General features: G+C 41.4%; 1 protein-coding gene across 1 annotated transcript in view; it reads right to left on the bottom strand.

Moving 5' to 3' along the window:
* Positions 1 to 36: 36 nt before the first annotated feature.
* Positions 37 to 17,716, bottom strand: part of LOC131443881 (receptor-type tyrosine-protein phosphatase S-like) — a 68,228-nt gene continuing 50,548 nt past the window's right edge. The window contains exons 16-36 of the mRNA XM_058613977.1: positions 17,213 to 17,330; positions 16,363 to 17,028; positions 15,505 to 15,599; positions 14,535 to 14,788; positions 13,967 to 14,054; positions 13,554 to 13,772; positions 12,696 to 12,853; positions 12,068 to 12,082; positions 11,791 to 11,906; positions 10,118 to 10,215; positions 9,748 to 9,871; positions 9,126 to 9,301; positions 8,029 to 8,148; positions 7,205 to 7,359; positions 6,705 to 6,990; positions 5,751 to 5,929; positions 4,476 to 4,602; positions 4,256 to 4,381; positions 3,520 to 3,674; positions 3,279 to 3,414; positions 37 to 2,702 (exon numbers count right to left, since the gene is read on the bottom strand). Coding sequence (XP_058469960.1) covers positions 2,634 to 2,702; positions 3,279 to 3,414; positions 3,520 to 3,674; positions 4,256 to 4,381; positions 4,476 to 4,602; positions 5,751 to 5,929; positions 6,705 to 6,990; positions 7,205 to 7,359; positions 8,029 to 8,148; positions 9,126 to 9,301; positions 9,748 to 9,871; positions 10,118 to 10,215; positions 11,791 to 11,906; positions 12,068 to 12,082; positions 12,696 to 12,853; positions 13,554 to 13,772; positions 13,967 to 14,054; positions 14,535 to 14,788; positions 15,505 to 15,599; positions 16,363 to 17,028; positions 17,213 to 17,330 — 3,480 coding nt within the window. The 3' untranslated portion in view covers positions 37 to 2,633. The remainder of the gene's footprint in view (positions 2,703 to 3,278; positions 3,415 to 3,519; positions 3,675 to 4,255; positions 4,382 to 4,475; positions 4,603 to 5,750; positions 5,930 to 6,704; positions 6,991 to 7,204; positions 7,360 to 8,028; positions 8,149 to 9,125; positions 9,302 to 9,747; positions 9,872 to 10,117; positions 10,216 to 11,790; positions 11,907 to 12,067; positions 12,083 to 12,695; positions 12,854 to 13,553; positions 13,773 to 13,966; positions 14,055 to 14,534; positions 14,789 to 15,504; positions 15,600 to 16,362; positions 17,029 to 17,212; positions 17,331 to 17,716) is intronic.

Raw genomic sequence — 17,716 nt, 5'->3', positions numbered from 1 at the left:
ATAACAGTAAGCAATGAAACACAAACACGACCAAAGTAGCTCTTTGTGCTGTATATCCAATCATCCTGCTTTTAATACAAAGTCAAGATACAATATCTACATCCATGGTTTGAAAGGAAAGAACAGGTACATAGGTGAGGGGGATGGCATCATCACAGCTGGCCCTCAACACACTTCATATTATGTTTTGTGTGCGCCTTTTATATTTCTCTTGACACAATAATCAGAAATTGAAGGAATAACATGTTTCATATATTATGTCACACACTGTCAAGACTTCTGGACCACACATAAAGTTTATATTAGAATATTTTCAGATTTAAACAAGAACTTTGAGAGAGGTGTGTGTGCGTGTAGCTGGGCGTTTCTTACCCGTTCTCTTTCAAAAATACACTTGCTACCATGTGCTCACCGGCAAACTAAATACCAACAGTTCGAGGTTTTCCACCAACAACGTCTGCTCTATAAATCCTATCTCTTTTTGATGCCCTTAAACCAAACACGGAGGGCAGGACCATACCTCTGCTGCTATGACCACACCACTGCTGCTGCTACTGTACGAAGGTCAGGTGGGGGGGGGAGAGGGCATCACTGTAAACTTAAACTATGTGCACCTCTAATGTACATCTCAAGCTAACTAGTCGGACATCAGTAATCAGTATCAAATAGCACCCTACACAGAGGGCATACTTTATGATAATAAGCAAATAAAAAAAGCACCAAACCCAACCATTAAAAATAAAAAAACAAACGGGGACAATATTATACATTTACATTGGCTTGCCAAAGAAACAAGTAAACATCATCTTATTGGTTATAGTTGCTAGATATCCCAAATAAATAAATAAAAACAAACCTAAAAAGTAACAAAATAGAATTAAATTTATATATTAAAAAAAGAAAAAAAAATCATATGAAATAAATATGACAAAGTGAACAATAACAATAAGGCTTTTTTTTTGCAACAATAAAAACTACATCACATCCAATCCCACTTTATATCTTGTGCTCAGACGTATGTAATTGTACTGTATTAGGACTCCAATGATAGACGGTATGTACAAAATTGTGAACTCGCCCAAGATGTCTGATTCACTGGAACATTGCTGTGCTCTTCAGTTACCATGTTATGATTATACAATGTCAAATCAAGAAGATATACTGTATATCAACATCAAGGACTTTGCTGTTGTACTGGAGGAGACAGAGAGGAAACATCAATTGGTTATGTTGGGGTATTCTGTACACTGTAGTTTAGGGACGGATAGAGCTTTAACGGTGCTTTTATGGAGGGGGAAGAAGAGAGAGGACTGTTGAAAGTGAGTCATTCACCACTTGTGCAAAATGTTTCTTGGACAGTGAAATATCAGGGGGATTTAATTGCAAAACGATGCAATTAAAGTAGCTTTAGAAGACAAAGATGATCAGGAAACAGGTTTCATCCTCAAGATACTGAACGACAAAAAAAGAAAAGTTCAACACCCAACCCATGAGCTTTAGGCAGCATGTTAGAACACAAGAAGTCAGTGAAAGGCAAAGACATTCAATAAAAACACACACACAAACAATCTGCAGAAAGGGGCCGAGAGTTGCTTTCTATTTGTGAAACAAAGGGATTGAAGCTCAGCTCTTTCATTAGCATCACTTTCAACAAGCCACTGCCAAACTGTCACAATGGGACTGACATCAAGAGGATCTGAGCTGGAGGATGAACAAGGACTACAGCAAATATCAAGCAAGCTTTGCTGAATGAAGAATGCACCGGACTACAAATCTCAGGCCAGTTGAGGCTAAGACGGAGGACACAACTGGGGAGTGGGAACTGATCCTTGGCCGGCGTTTACGAGCGATCTCTTGTCTGATATCACATTGTGCTGCATGAAAGATGGAGTCATCTCTCCTTGTAGGCCACAGTTCATGTTCACGCCGCATGGTTTTTCTTGGCACTGTGCAGTGGGTAGATGAGCATCTGCATGCTTTCCCAGCAGTCCTCAGTGTGGTGAGTCCAGAACTGCAGGCTTGTGCTGAGGCATCACCTGGTAATCTGCTTTTAAACTATAATCAGAATTAACTGTGGTAGAAGTAGCCACCTTTGACTCACAGACACATAGAAACGTTTACCATTGCACTCTGTACCCTTTAGTACAACAAACCAATGAATACAAAGTTGAGGATAAAAAGCCCATTTAGGGTGCAGCAAATATCCAGGCTCTTTGTCTTTCCTGTTTTGTTTTAGTTATTCTTATCTTCTTTTTTTTGTATTTTATACACACATAGTATTGTAATTCCTGTTGAGAAGCCATTTGTATTTCACTGGTTCATATTGGCGATAGCTGACCACAACACACATGTATTATACGTCCTTCACACTGGAACACTGAGGTAAGTATATGGATTATACATGAATAGTCTCCACACCCACCAGTCTCTCAGGTGAGGTCCTGGTGAGTGTGAGTGCTGTTAGACATAGATTTGTTGTTGCGTTTTGTCCTTGTCGGTGTACGTGTCGTCTTTGAATTGCGCTCCCAGAAAAGTTTCAGTGCTCACGTTTGTTTCAGGCTGTCTTTCTTTTTGATTCACTTGTTGCTTTGTTTGTGGAACGTTGAAGCAAAAGGATGGAGGGACAGCTTCACTTATGTTGCATAGTGGTCAAAGCTACCCAGGTATTCCAGAGCAGCCTGGTAGCAGAACTGGTACTCATCCTGAGTGAGACACAGACACGTGTAGAATTGTTATAAACAGTAGAGTATATACATGATTTGTGTTATAAATGCACAAAAGCACTATGTTTAAGCTGGCAACTCACAACACGGAAGATACTCCAAATATACAACTGACAGCTTCATACAGTCGTTTTGGTTCACAGGAGCTTTAATTTGTGGGTTGATAAAATTCCACTAACAAAAAATTGCATTGTTAAACAGCTTAAAATAAGACTTTATGAATGACTGTAAAAGTGTTTTTACAAATAATGCCTTAACGACTCGACAAGTAAGGGACGATTTAAGTTTGATTGTCAAAGCAATATCCAGGAAAGCATCATAAAATAAACACATAACAGTGTTTTCATTCATTTAGTATTTCCACATAAAACTATATGCAAATGAAAAAACAAATCTCCTCATACAAATTGTTTTTATATAGATGTACTTTATGAGGAAATGGTATAACAGTGGATATAACATCCGATTAATATTCACACTGTTTTGACCAACACTGAGTGTGCAGTAACAGATCATCCCTGTGTCTGTGCTGACGCTGAACAAAGCAGTGTTTACCTCAGTTTGCACCATGGCTGGTCTCTGTGTCCGCAGCATTTTGACAGTCTGGAAGATGTCCACCGCTCCTTCGTAACGCATCCTCTCCAGGACAATACTCAGAGTGATGAAAACACCTGTCCTGCCCACACCAGCACTGCAGACACAAAGGAAAACACTTCATTATAGCTTCTCAGTGCGGCTTACTTACTTACTGACATGAACATGCCACAGTCTGGCACACCAATGTAGCTTTTCTTACCTGCAGTGAACGCTGATTGGTCCGTCCTGACCAAACTGCTCCTTGGTTTTGTGCACTTGGCCAATGAAATCGATGAAGCCCTCGCCAGACTTGGGCACACCTTGCTCTGGCCAATCGGTGAATTGGAACTGGCGAACTGTCCGCGATTGGCCATCCTGGAGGGACGAGGAAACGATTTGAATAATGGCACACAGCTGATCTAGACTGAAAATATCTGTTGTCTTTTCAGCACAGTCAAATGTTTATTTTGAGGACAGAGACTCTGCCAAGGAATATCCTTTTTACCTTCTAATGATTACTGTTATCTGACCCTGGATCAGTGGCTGTGGTTAACTTCAAGCTGTAACGTCAGTATGTCTGCTATTGTCAGCCACTCAGTACGCAATTACATCTTTTCTCCTCTGCTCAGCCTTCCTGACTCCCCTTTAATGGAGATCAATAGAGCATCTGTCGATGTGGCGTCAGTGTGGGACAGGCTTAACTAGAGTTATCTATGACCGGCACACCGCGCACGAGCGGATGTGCGCGGCTACGGACAGGTCTCACGTATACACTGTCAAGATTGTCTGGAGACAGCGCTGTTGAATGAGTAATCTGTCGATAGTGTTAACCTGTAGTGTTAGATGCATTAGACACATATACGTACAAACACAGTAACACACTACAGGTCGATGGGACATGCGGAAAAGTCGCTGCCATCCAAAATGAACTCACAAACACAGACATGGAAACTCACCCTGGCATCCGTGACTTTGAACTCCCGCAGAATGTACTGAGGCATGTTATACTCTGCCATAGGGTCCACGACGAAGTACTGGTACCTGGCTGAGCGCTCGGCTGGCCAGTACTGGTGGCACTTCTCCTGAGAGAGTAGAAAAGAAGAAACATATTGATCCACTATTGTACACGGTGGCATTTTCCTATAACTGTTTCGTGTTTACACAATTTCTCCGTACCCGTCCCATTTCTCTCAGTTTAGTGAGCATGACAACTATAGTGGAGTTGTGTTCCCACAGCATCCTCCAGAAATCCTCTGTAGTCTCAGCCAGTGGTCCCTGGGTGGCGATGTAGCCTCTCTGCTGCCTACATACACACACACACACACACACAAACAAACACACACACACACACACACACACACACACACACACACACACACACACACACACACAATTACATTGAACATTATTTATCTTTTAGGAAATTCATTAGTGTAAAAGCGTCAGTGCACGTCGATATATGGCACATAGTAATCCTCTCATAGCAACAAAAAAAAGGTGAGCACTTGTAGTACATCAGCATTGAATAGAGAAATGTAAAACAAAATAATGGTGTAGGATGTAAATCAGCCATTAATGAGTGTAAAGGACGTTTTGTTGCTTACAAAGCTTGAAATTGACCCTTTTAGTCCTGAAAGTGAGTGTTTCTCTGGCCTGAAGATAAGTGACTGTACTGGCTGTGTGGGACGTAAATGGAGTCTGTAGCGTTCTGAGTCCCATTTTATGGTTCTTCTGTTGTTGCACGTGGTGATTAGCGGGTTCCTGTTCAAGTCCAGTGATTTTGCTGCTCACTTTTATGATTAAGTTTAATGGGTTGTGATGACATGAGAACCAAAACCTGGCTGTAATGTTGAATGTGACGACTGGTTCAATAAAACATCTGTAGACAAAAAAAATGAAGCTAGGACTGACTTTAGACTGATGTTTTTTTGGACATTTTTGGAATTTCCTCAGGAAGATGAGGAGTTTTTGACATTTGGAGAAAACGCTTTCGATACTGGGTTTGTGGTCAATTACTATTCCTGAATATTTGTGGGTTATTCAACCCTCTCTATTGGCTGGTTATTAACCAACAGTGTGGGAGTGGTGAAATGTCCAGTTTGGTGACCTGAAGCCGGCCTTCATTCTTGTTTCTTACTCCTCAGACTTAAAAAAGGGGGACAGGCTTGAAGCAGGTAAACGTGTGTGTGTGCGTGTGTGTACACACTCTGAATGCCTGAGTCATCACAAGCGCTTCTGCATCTGCCTCCCTTCACAGGGACTGAAGCGAGCACAGTACAGCCAGACAAACGTGTACAGCAATGACAGATCTGACAGGATTTGACAGGTGAGAGTGCTGCAGTGAAAACCTATCCAATCCATTCACTCATCAAGTCATCATACGGGGGGACAAAGGGGGTCAGGACGCATTAGTGTTTCGTAAAAGGAAAACACACACACACACACACACACCTGTATCCGTCTATGTAACTGGCGTTGATGTAGTCAGAGCCTTCCAGGCCTCTGATTGGCTGCAGGCAGACGCGGGTGGTTTCATAGGGCATGATGTTGACCAGTCGGTTCTTGAATTTGTTGCAAGGCAAGTTGGCCGTGACAAACCGGGACGTGTGGGCTTTGGTGTTTGCCAGTCGCTGGAGTGAGAGAGAGAGAGAGAGAGTGCGAGAGAGTGTAAAGGAACCACACGTGAATACAAAGATTTCAAGATTTTAAACTATTGTGTAGAGCAGGATTATTTGCGTGGTTGCTGTTATACAAAGCTACTAGTGTATTCTATACTCAAATACTTCTAAAAGCAAATATGGTTGCAAGTTGGGACATTAAGACAGGCAAAACAAAAAGATTATAACACAAAATATTGTGTAATCTCAACTTCTTACTAGTAACACTTTATATTACATTAAAGTAACAACATGTTTGAATTATGGTAATAACATCTTATTTCTAATTATGTGTAATATCCAGCTGGGTAATAATAATGGTAAAAGTGTTGTGTTAAGGAGATAATATTACAGTAATACCATGTAATATCCTGGTAACTCCTGGTAAAAATCTGTGTAATACCTTCAAATTAAAATGTTTGAATTGGTAAAGTTAAAATGCATCCTTTATGTCCCACATACTTTTTCCATTGTTATTACTTCCCTTTTACAAAAATGTTATCACACAATTACCATATTTTTACTATATGGTAACATCAAGTGTACCAATTTTGTCAACTGGTTAAATGATTAACATGCTTTATATCAAATTTAAAACTAATATTAAGTTGAAAGACACAAGCAACCTGTGATGAGGGACAGCTTATAGACAGAGCTGCATTTACAAAGAAATGAGTAGGCCAACTATTTTTCCCCATTCCAGACAAAACCATAGAATTTAAAAACTCTACCCTTGGCTTTCCTTTACCTTAAACTCCAGCTCCATGCCAGTGACATGTTCTCCACTCTCCACCTTGGACAGCTTCTGCATGTACGAGTACAGACTCCTGGCAGCCACCTCGGTGTTCCCACAGGCCACAGCTTCCAGCAGGGCCTCGTGAATGAAGCTGTACTGATCCTCCGTCTGCACCATGTAGTTCCTCTGCGAACGCATCAGGGTCACATGACCGTAGATGTCCACGGTGCGCTCATGTCGAATGCGCTCCAGCATGGCATCGATGACGATGAAACAGCCGGTGCGACCAACCCCAGCGCTGATGACGAGAGAGGAATAAGAGAAACTATTTGACTTGTGAAATGAATCAGTTGTGAAATAAGGGTAGCGTTCATAAGACACTTCTTTCTCTCAACATTTCCACAGCAACACCTTTTAATATATACAATCATGCAGTTGTTTGGATGAACTGCTTGGCAGGCCCTATGGAAAAATGTTGTTTGTGCCTTCAGTGTGTGTGTGTGTGTGTATACCTGCAGTGAGTAATGATAGGTCCAGCATCTGGAGGGTTGCAGGCTTTGACCCTGCGGAGGAAGTTGAGGAAGGGAGTGGGATACTCTGGCACACCGTGATCTGGCCAGGATGTAAACTGGAACTGCCGCACCTCTCTCCGCTCACTGTTGCCACTCTAATGTAAGGAACATGGACAGAAAACTGCCTTTAAGTCACTGAAAACCACTGGTGACTGTACATGTGTCAGCTCCAATTCCACTGCCATTTTTTATCATAGTCTAAAAAAAATGTCACCTACCTTCATACAATGATACATTCAAAAAACTGAACAAACCCTTTAGTCACAAAAAAATCTTACATTGTACAGCACATGAGGCAGGAATAGAAAAACACCAGCATGGCAGAAATGTCCATGAAAATGTCTCCTGTAGGACATATCTCCTAACTTGACGTGTCACAACTCATCAATGACAATTTAGAGAAGCACTTGGAAGCTACACTTGGCCTAGTTACTGTGTTTGTTAAGTAGGCCATCGAGACATGCCAGTCTGACAGTCCTAGATTAGCCCCTCGCTTTAAGACAGTGCTCTGCCTCCAATAGAGATCACATCACAGCACCTGACACAGGGAGCCGTGGCCTGGTTTGAATACGCACTAATCTATTGTCCTCTGAGTATCCACATTCATTACTCATGCATTAACGGTGGAAGTGCATTATTCGTTTAAATGTTCCTGGTGCCTGGCAGTAAACTTGAGGGATCAAAACAGCTTTCAAAGGATGAGAATTCAACTAAAACAGAGAGTGGAAAGGTGGATCAAGAAAGGAAAGAGCAAACAAATGTACCTTGTGTAGGGAGAGTGTGCGCACACAGAAAGTGGCTAGCTCCATTGTGTCCAGCAAGGTGACCTGGATCATCCCGTATGTTTCTGTGCCGCGGCTGGGCCAGTACTGATCGCACTTTATCTGCATTCATATGAGAAAAATACATTGTAAGGCTGCACTGAACATTATATATATATACACTTTTGCATGTTTTTTTTTTTTTTTTTTTTTAAACCAAACAGATCCAGCTAAATGTATACTGGTATACAGTGCTGCAGACAGTGAATATATCAGATGTGGATCAATATGTTCACTTGATATTGCAGTAAATGAGCGTTAATGATTTATAAATATAGGTTGTATGTATTAGGGTGGAAAAAAAATCCAATATTCTGTTTTTAACCCTTAGAACACACAACTGAACAAAAACTTTTTTTTATGAACAAAAATAAAAGAAAAAATGTCTGTTTCATGACATGTGCACAATTATCGCTAAATTTTTTTTGTAATATGTGATCTAAAATTAATCATATTTTAACAACACATAAAAAGATGAAAATGTAAAGCCTGAAGAAACCATATCAGAAGTTGTGTATTAAGACAATGAGACACATTTAAAAATTACTTTCTCCCCCAAATTTGTGATTTGCAAAAAATATTGCAAGTTGTGTTTATCAATGTTAACTACAATCCATGGTTTTGAAAAGACATTTTCTGTTTTACTTGAAGCATGTTCTTGTTTATCTTGTTTTAAGAAGCTCTATTCATTTTGGCCCAACATCTTCTTTCCTTTCCTTACAGCATTAGCTTTGTGATACTGAGTAGACAAAGCGTAGCCTTATTAGTAGAGGCAGATAAATGTGGCAGTTAACTTAAAACATTCTGTTATATACATGTTATAAACCACTGTCCTGCTCAATATAGAAATTGTCAGTCAGACTGACTACCATGAGGTTTTGGAAATATGACTTATGGGCTGACGTCTAAAAAAGTGTATTATTCAATTTATTTGAAGGTGTAAAAGAATATTAGAATTAGACTATTAATACTATTGAATTGAAGCATAAATAATATGTATGTATGTATGTATGTATGTATGTAAAGACCTGGTTCCTTACCCGAGACTTCTCCTCCAGGCGTGTCATCATGACAACAGAGGCAGACCGCTGCTCCCACACCATCCTCCAAAAGTCCCCAAATGTCTCCGACAGTGGCCCTTGAGTAGCAATGTATGCATTCTGCTTCCTGTAGCCGTCGATGTAGTTAGCGTTGATGTAGTCGCTCCCCACGATACCTGCTGAGAAGAAGACACTTGTGAGCCTTTTGCTAAACTGCAATCTGCATATGCGACATAGTGAATTAACCTTCATGTATGACATCAAACAGCCTAATGAACTGTTTGTTTCTCGACAGCTGCTGGATGACTAGCGGATGATAAAAAAAACAAAAACAAACAAGGCTGTGTTGCTGTAAATGCATGAGCTCCAGATCAAATCCATTCTCCCCCTCCTTGTTCCGGAGGAGTGCTGGCTGCACTTGAATGAACACACGCTGTTTGTCAGTTTCATGCCACTGCACAGAGCCGGTCTGCAGAACTGTTTGCAATTTCAGATGTCATCAATCTGTAGAGCTCTCCCTCTCTTTCCTTCCTCTTCGGTGTTCACTCTTTCCAAACATTAATACACTCAGACTCTCCTATTTGATTCTCTAAACAGCTTCTTTAACCTGCTTTTCTTTTACCTTCAATTGGAGCCATGATGACTCTCGTGTGGTCGTATGCTATGACATTGGCATAGCGGTTTTTGGGCTTGTTGACCTCCAGATTTGAATGTTCCCAGGTGAACTGCTGACTTGGGTCGATTGACTGGGAAGAAGCAGCAAATATAGACACATTAGCAGCGTAGTAGTGTACTTGAGGATGAAAGAGAGTGCATTCTAATGTTGACAAGTTATAGCAATTAATTGCACGACTGAATAAATCATGAACATTAGTCTGCACACAGAGATATAGATTTTAAATAAGATTTGCTTTATGAAGCTAAGGCTTAACATCCTTAAGAAATAAGCCTGCTATCTATTTATTCAAATTGAATAATGAGTTATTTCACACCTCATACTCCTGGGAGAGTCTCAGGTTGTCGTTTGCTTTCAGGAGCTCTATGTGCTCGGCCAGCTCACTGATGGGGATGGGAGGATGGCTCATCATACCTGCATGACAATAATGGTCAGAGGGTCAAAGCCGAGTTCAGCTGGAATAACTCAAATTAGTGCGGGGTGACATCACTCTCATCCAAGGATATGAAGATTATTTTTAAATCACAGTAAATCACATATTAAGGAACACGCTGAGGCAGAAAATCAATTTTGATCCATGCGTGAGGATAAAGTGAGGAAGCTTCCGTTTGTTTGTAAGTTGTTTTTCTTTGATAAATTGCTTTCTGCGTGATCACAGGAGCAACTAAGCAAGGCAAACAGACAGGACACTAATTAGGAAGGTTCTGCGCACACATACTGGCACAAACAGAAAAGAAGCAACCTATGCTGCCTGCCGGCAATTCTGGGAAGGGGAAGCAATAGCAATCTATTTTCCATTCACAAAACAAATATCTACTACAATAAATCAAATGTTTCAATGAACACGATAAAAAAATCCATTTGACATCATTGCCCGGACGCATTTTCAGCGTGTCTTGGATTGAAAAGCATCTGGATGCCTTACAAAAAGTGTTAAAGCCATTCTGCTGCTCCAGCTATCAAAAACAGGCTCAATGGCTATTTTCTCCCAGAGCCTGGAGCTGCAGCACCCACAGGTAATCACGACAAAACACTCCTGTCACAATGAAAATGACCTCAGACAGCATCAGCCGTTTTTTGGCAAACAAATTTCATCTTGGGTGATCATCTCAGAGGCACAAATCTCAGGGGAAGTGAAGTGTGTGTGTGGATGGAGCCTCAGTGTTGTTGCTACAAGGGGATTGAATAGCAGAGCTGAAGTGCTCTATTCAGTTGCTTCTAATATGCGTCACAGGAACATAGATAAAAAAAGACCTTTATCTGTGGATGAACTATAAAATGGCATCATTGTAGTTTATATAACATGGCAGGTAACAGCTACACCTTTTCACTGTGGCAAAGTGTTGAAAAGGTGACCAATCATGCCACCGTTTCAACAAGGAGGTTTCCATGGACTCCAACTGCAAAAGTAAAAGTGACTGATTCGATCCCATGTGTCGTTTGGATGCTGCTAAGTGCTTCATTGGCCTGATGTCACAAATCAAGCAGATGTGTTAGAATACAGGGAGCAGCGACATCCATGCAGTTACTTCACAGTGTTTTTTTTATTTTTTACTAGCAATGCCAGTTCCTTTAAAAAAAAAGATTTTTAAACACATTTTGATATGACATATCATCATGACCATTAAACTTGACTCAGAAACATTCAAGAGCGATAAGAAAATCTGTTCTGGTGTGCTGTCTGCGGCACAGCATGTGGACTGTGGGCGATCAGAGATTTTGTCACACCGTTATGACTCAACATGACTAGACACTGACTGTACTACCTGGGCAGTGGCCATTCTGCTCTCAAAAAATGTCTTGAAGCTGCCAGGTGCATGTTGGTTGTGAAGCGGGGGAGTATTTCACAATCAATGCTGCATAATTTTACCGAGGTTAAAATAGCTGCATGAATATTTCACTATCACATGATGGGAAATTGGAGGTGAGCTTTAATATGCAGATACCGACTGTGTGTTTGGGTGTCAGCGTGGGCACGCGCTTTCGTACCGGGAGTCTGGAAGTTGATGCGTCTCATCTCCACAGGATCCGTTGGATGATGGGCCATCATCTCGGCATTACTCAAAAGGCTTTTGGTTCCAGGCTCGGAGTCCTTGCGTTTGCTGCTGAGACACCGGTGAATCACAATCGCAGTTAGCACATTAAAAAAAGAAAAAGAAAATTAAACTTCAGTATGACTACTTGGTTTGAGAAAATAGTACATTAACAGATATGGCGTTTTAATGTGGGTTAATATGAATAATAATTAAAAAAACATAAATCTCACCTGTCAGGTTTGCTGCTTACAATGAAACAAGAGCAAGAGAGGGAATAATTAGAGGAAAAGGGGGAAGGAAACAGACAGATTGTTAGAGAAGGAAATCAATATTTTGCATTTGTATTCAAAAGCTTGATGCTTGCAGCAGATAACACAAGCATACAGCAGGGATAGGATGGTTGATAACTGCCTGAGGGGAGAACACACGTCTAAACTGGAACAAATTTGATGAATATCTGACTGAAAATCCACATTAAACCATTCTGGTACAAAAAAAAACTTTATATTGATATACTATTGATATGCACTGTTAACAAAGGGAGTGTTACACTGGCTGAAATCTCCCCATGTTCATTAGACTCTCTCCAGCAGACTAACATTTGCTAAAAAGTGGCATCTGAAATGAGTGTTTTTAAATCCTAAAGCAATTATTTAAGATTTTAATATGTAGTAAGGAGTGTTTGCTCTAAGCACAATTGCCCCGCAAGAGAAAATGATAACAGACTAAAGCCATCCTTATCCTGTGAGAGTGGGAATCAAAGCTGCTGTGGCATTTACCTGGTCTCAGCAAAAGTCTATGTTTGTCTCACGGTTGTGTGATTTGACATTTGGTTTTTATGAAGTTCACTCCACTCACTTCTTGTAAAGGAGGATAGCGATGACAATACAGATGATGAAGACCACAGCGAGGACAGGTCCCACCACCCAGATCAGACCATCCCCTGCGTCGAAGGGCTGGGGGTCTGAATCTGGGGCAATTACTGGATCTGTGTACGGGCTGGCCACATACATTTTCTGAAAAATACATGTTAAGACACATCGTCAGGGAGTGGTGTTGTTTTTGTTGGCCAGGGTCAGTATTATGAGAAGTAAATGTCATCATAAAAATATGTTACGTAGTATTTAGCATTTCATTTAGTCCTGAAAAAAACACACAAATATAGGCATTTCTGTAACATTCTGTAACTGTGACCAGCATGGTTTCATGTGAAACTACATTTCATCAGGATTTGCATTTCAGAGAACATATAAAGAAAACACCAACACTATGTCCTCGTTCCTGTCTCAAATGGTTTCATATTTAAGGACTGAAGTGGCTTTTTATTAGTTCTAAAGGAGCCTAACCCAAGAATAAAAGTGCTCCAAATAAAAACAAACATCTAACATGAAATAAAATCTATCCTAATTCAAGATGTGTATTTATTTCTATTTCAATTCAAATCAATGCGCATGCCAGCACAGCACAAGGCAATATCTCTTCTATTACTGCCACAGTCACTATAAAGAGAGAGCGTCTCTCTTTATTAGCATTTATGATCAAAGTACATGAAGGTTATTGCTTTTGCTTCCAATAATTTGACTGACGTCAAGCAGTGAAGCCATATTATTGATTATAAGGTATAGTGACAGCCTCTGGGGGAGACACAGCGCCGGAGGGGTGGAAGCTGGTTATAAGTGCTGAAAGAAAACAAATGTGACACAGTGGTTTTCATACCCCGGTAGTGGAGTTGAGCTCAGCCAGGATGAAGAAGACGTACTCCTGCCCAGGCTCCAGAGCTCGATTTTCAAAGCCTCCATAGTCCAGCTGGTCTCCCAGGGTAAAGAAGGCTGGTAGGGTGGCAGGTGTGAAACGGGCTGTGATGTAAGCCCGGCGCAAGTCCACCTGCTTCTGCTGCCGGGAATCCTTCTGCCTTTGACTGATATCCTTTAACAGCTGAAATAGGAAAGAAATAAAAAGAGATGAGAAAGAGAGGAAAAGAATTGACCAATAGTTACAACATTAATGCTGAATTAAAAAAGCGTTGCCAGTTCTTCTCGGTGATGGAATTGTACGTGTGTGTTCATAGGTTCCTCTTCTCATATCAAGAACAGACAATAATATGGAGCTGTTATTGTGGTGGTCTTTACCTCCTCTAGGTCCATTTCATCTGGACTCTTGAGGTGTCTGATGACGCCACGCCCTCTCCTCAGTGGAACCACAACAACATAAACATTCCTGTGTGAGAAAGGACAAAACAACATAAGCAACCCTTTTCATGTATCCTAGACTTGTCAATTAACACTGAGCGTATCGCAGACGTCACTTTTGCGCACTTTGCATTACCATAATTATGCGACGGTTTGTGCTAAAATTGCAACGGTCTCTAAAAGCTCAGTTGCACGTCAAAGCCCAGGTGTGGTTATTACGGTAATTCCCCTCGAGAGGAGTAGGTTGGATAAACGTGTGTACATAGTTTCCATTTTTTGGCCTGTTTTGGCTCATCGAGACAAAGACTCAAACAAATGTTATTTTAAATATGATTTATACTGCTCAAATTTCATACACAAAATTTGGTGTTCCAGAAGGACATTTTTGAGGGTTAGATGTTTAAGGGTTATGTACGATAACGCTCACATGCACCGTGATTATGTCAAATGCCTGGATGACAATTTCACAAAACATTGCGACATCTACCAGTGCATCTTTCAGTCTTACTTGACAGGACTGCGAGTCTCCAGCGACGGCAGGATTATGGTGACCGTTGTCTCTGTTTCACGGGTGTGGTCAATTTCAGGGCGGCGGATGGTGATTGGTGGGGAGGTCTTGGCCGTAATGCGGTGGCGAAGGCCTCCCATGTTGCCCTCAGGAGCAGTGATCTTAAAGTCATAGCTAGTGTCAGGCTGAAGGTTTGGAATGACTGCCTTTTTCAGCCGAGCGTCCACCTCCATCTTCAGTCGATTATACTCCACCTTGGGAAAAGGAGAAGGTTGGTGAGTTAACAAAGAAAGGCCAAAGGAAAGACACTTATACTCTACGCTGATGATATTACATTGTACTTTAATACTTGATCACCCATTAAAATGACACGTTTTATACTGTTTATACCTATTTCTGTTGAATTCAGAAACTTGGATGAGACTATTTATATCACTAAATGTAAAACTACTACCAGCAGTTGGCTAAACAAATGTGGAACAAGCCTGGCTAGTCCAAAGGTAAGAAAATCTGCCAAGAAGCACATTAAAAAAACTCACTAATTAACACAATGTATCTCTGTTTTATTCATACAAAAGCAAAAGAAACAAATCACTGTTTTAATGTGCAAAACTATTTATTGGCCCAGACCAGTTGCCCAGCAACCAAGTGAAGACACAAGGCCAAGAAATGATGATGTATAACCCCTGTAAAACATGTTTGTCTTCAATAAACAAACAAGAGATAAGGTGTTAATTGGTGGTTTTCATCGAAGCTGGTAGATTTTGTAATAAATCTTCGTGAAAATCTACATAATGTCCACATCCCGCAGGGCGAGCAGAGGGCCCTTAAAGTTAAACTCTTCTACAGTTGTTAAAATACAGAAACATATGCTACATACTACAATTTAAAGCACCTTGTAAATACACTGCATTATGTAAGACATGATCACATTTACAGACTGAGTGCATGCAGCAGATTACGGACGTACAGTGAAGCGGTATGGATTGCTGCTCTCAGGAAACTCCCAAGTCAAAAGAACACTGGTCTTTGTGGCCAGATTGACTGAAAAATTCCTCGGGACATCTGCAAAGAATAAGAAAAAGAAGAAGAAAGAGTCAATCACGGTGAGGATTTCGATCACATCACAGGCTCCTCTGCTTCCCGGCTGCTATCCTGTAACAACGGAGAACGCATCAGTAAGTTCTGTTACAGGGCAAGAGTACATGATGGTTAGCAGGATGGGTAGGTGATGAGGAAAGTGAATGGCAAGAGAAATAAGGTATAACATAACAGAGAGTACAGCTGCTGAAATGTGACATGCCACATTCTCTGAGTGTAAGGCCGTGTTTGTTAGACTCACAATTCATCATGTCAGCAAAGGCTTTGGAAAAGGTGGCAGTGGAGGTCTATCTGATAAAAAAGCTTACCTGCAGATACAGCTCCAGATGCCCGCTTTCACTTGAACTGAACTGAACACTTACCTTCTACATTAGATACTATATATCCCAGCCCTGTATTGACTTTTACCTGAGGGTCTGTGATAAGCAGTGCTCTTGAGGCAAACATCCATTAACATTCAGCCTGCTTCCACTGGTGGTGAAGGGTAGGTGATGAGGGTATAAGTGAGTGACTGGAGGAAATTGGGGAGTAGTCATGGTCCCCTGGACTTTGCTGTTCTCAGCTTCTCTGATGGTGCACAGGTGAAAGGTTGACCTGTAGGAACTGGCCAAGACTTGATTTATTTTTGTGTTTTGGAGTGAATTCCACAGGAAGGGGAGCAGAGATGTGAAGCTGAACCAGTGCTTACAAGGTTAAGGGTGTTTCTATGGCCCTAGACCAGCCCTACCTGTTTCAAAGGCCAGTGTTTGGTACAACAGAGGTGGGCTGAAAGGGCCTGGCCCTGCCTTGTTGTGGGCTCTTAGCTGCAACTCGTAGGCTGTGCTCTGATTAAGGCCCGAGATGGTGTAGCTGGAAACACTCGCTGGTAGTGTGATCAGCCATGGGGGAGCAGGGAAGACTGGTGAGGAAGAGGGGCCAGGATCAGAAGATGGTTTGGGGCCATCTGTGCCCTGCTTGTAAGCTATGGTATAACCTGTAATGATACCACTGGACTCCTCTGGGGCAAGGGGCACCCAGGAGAACTGGATGGAGCAGCAAGTGGCAATGACAATGTCAGATATTTTGGGGTATCCCAAGGGAGGCAACATGGGGACTGTTATTTCCTGCTGCACTACATCACCGTAGCCTGCTTTGCTCTTTGCAGAGAGGACAAAGATATAGGTGGAGCCTGGGGAGAGGTTTTGGACAGTGAAGTTTTTCTCACTATTTGTGAACTCCACTGTGGTGTCTAAAGTGGCATTCTTCAGGCCAAACTGTAGGCGGTAGCCCTCTATTTGCACTGGGAGCCCCTGGCTATCAGACCCTGAGTCAGAGCGTTCTAGAGGAGGATCCCACCGCACCACAACTGATGAAACTGATCCTGGACGCACCCAAAGGGAAGGAGGGCCAGGCACTGCAAACAACAGAGAAGGCAGCAAAAAATCAATTGTAACACACACACACACATACAGTATATATATATAGATGTGTCTTTTAGATGAATTAGAAATGATTGGGTTTGTTTTCTCCAGGCTCCTGATGTGGATCAATCCTTCAAAATGACACTATACCCAGTACATTGAAGTGCAAATGCTTACCAATCCCTGGGGTCTGCACCAGCTTGGCCTTGCTGTGTGCTCCATCCCCTTTGGTGGTGTATGCTGCCACTGAGACAGAGTACACAGTCTCTGGTTTTAGATCACCCAAAATCAGCTCCTGTAGAGAAAAAAACCAAAACACAACACTCCATCAAACTGTGTTTAAAGTTTACGTTGTGTAAGACATGTACTGTGTTAAATGAGAGAAAGACCATGATATGTCATCAGAGATGAAGGATGAAAGATGCCCACAGAACTTAGACACACTTTGACTCTCCAAATATGAAACTAATAGGTTCAATTTATAGACAGATATGTGCATATATGTGCATGTGCACGTGTAGGGGGTGTAAGTGTATGCCCTTGTTTCTGTGTTACAGAAACTTTGGCAATCAATGCTCAACAGTGTTTTGATTTGGAATTACTACACCCAATTGTCGTTGGTACATATATGACATTTAGCCCATTTTAGCATTTCAATAATTTCAACATTACTTCAGCAGC

This window comes from Solea solea, chromosome 1 (genome assembly GCF_958295425.1).
Source record: "Solea solea chromosome 1, fSolSol10.1, whole genome shotgun sequence".
Taxonomy (NCBI): Eukaryota; Metazoa; Chordata; class Actinopteri; order Pleuronectiformes; family Soleidae; genus Solea; species Solea solea.
This window is presented reverse-complemented; position numbering and strand designations above follow the sequence as displayed.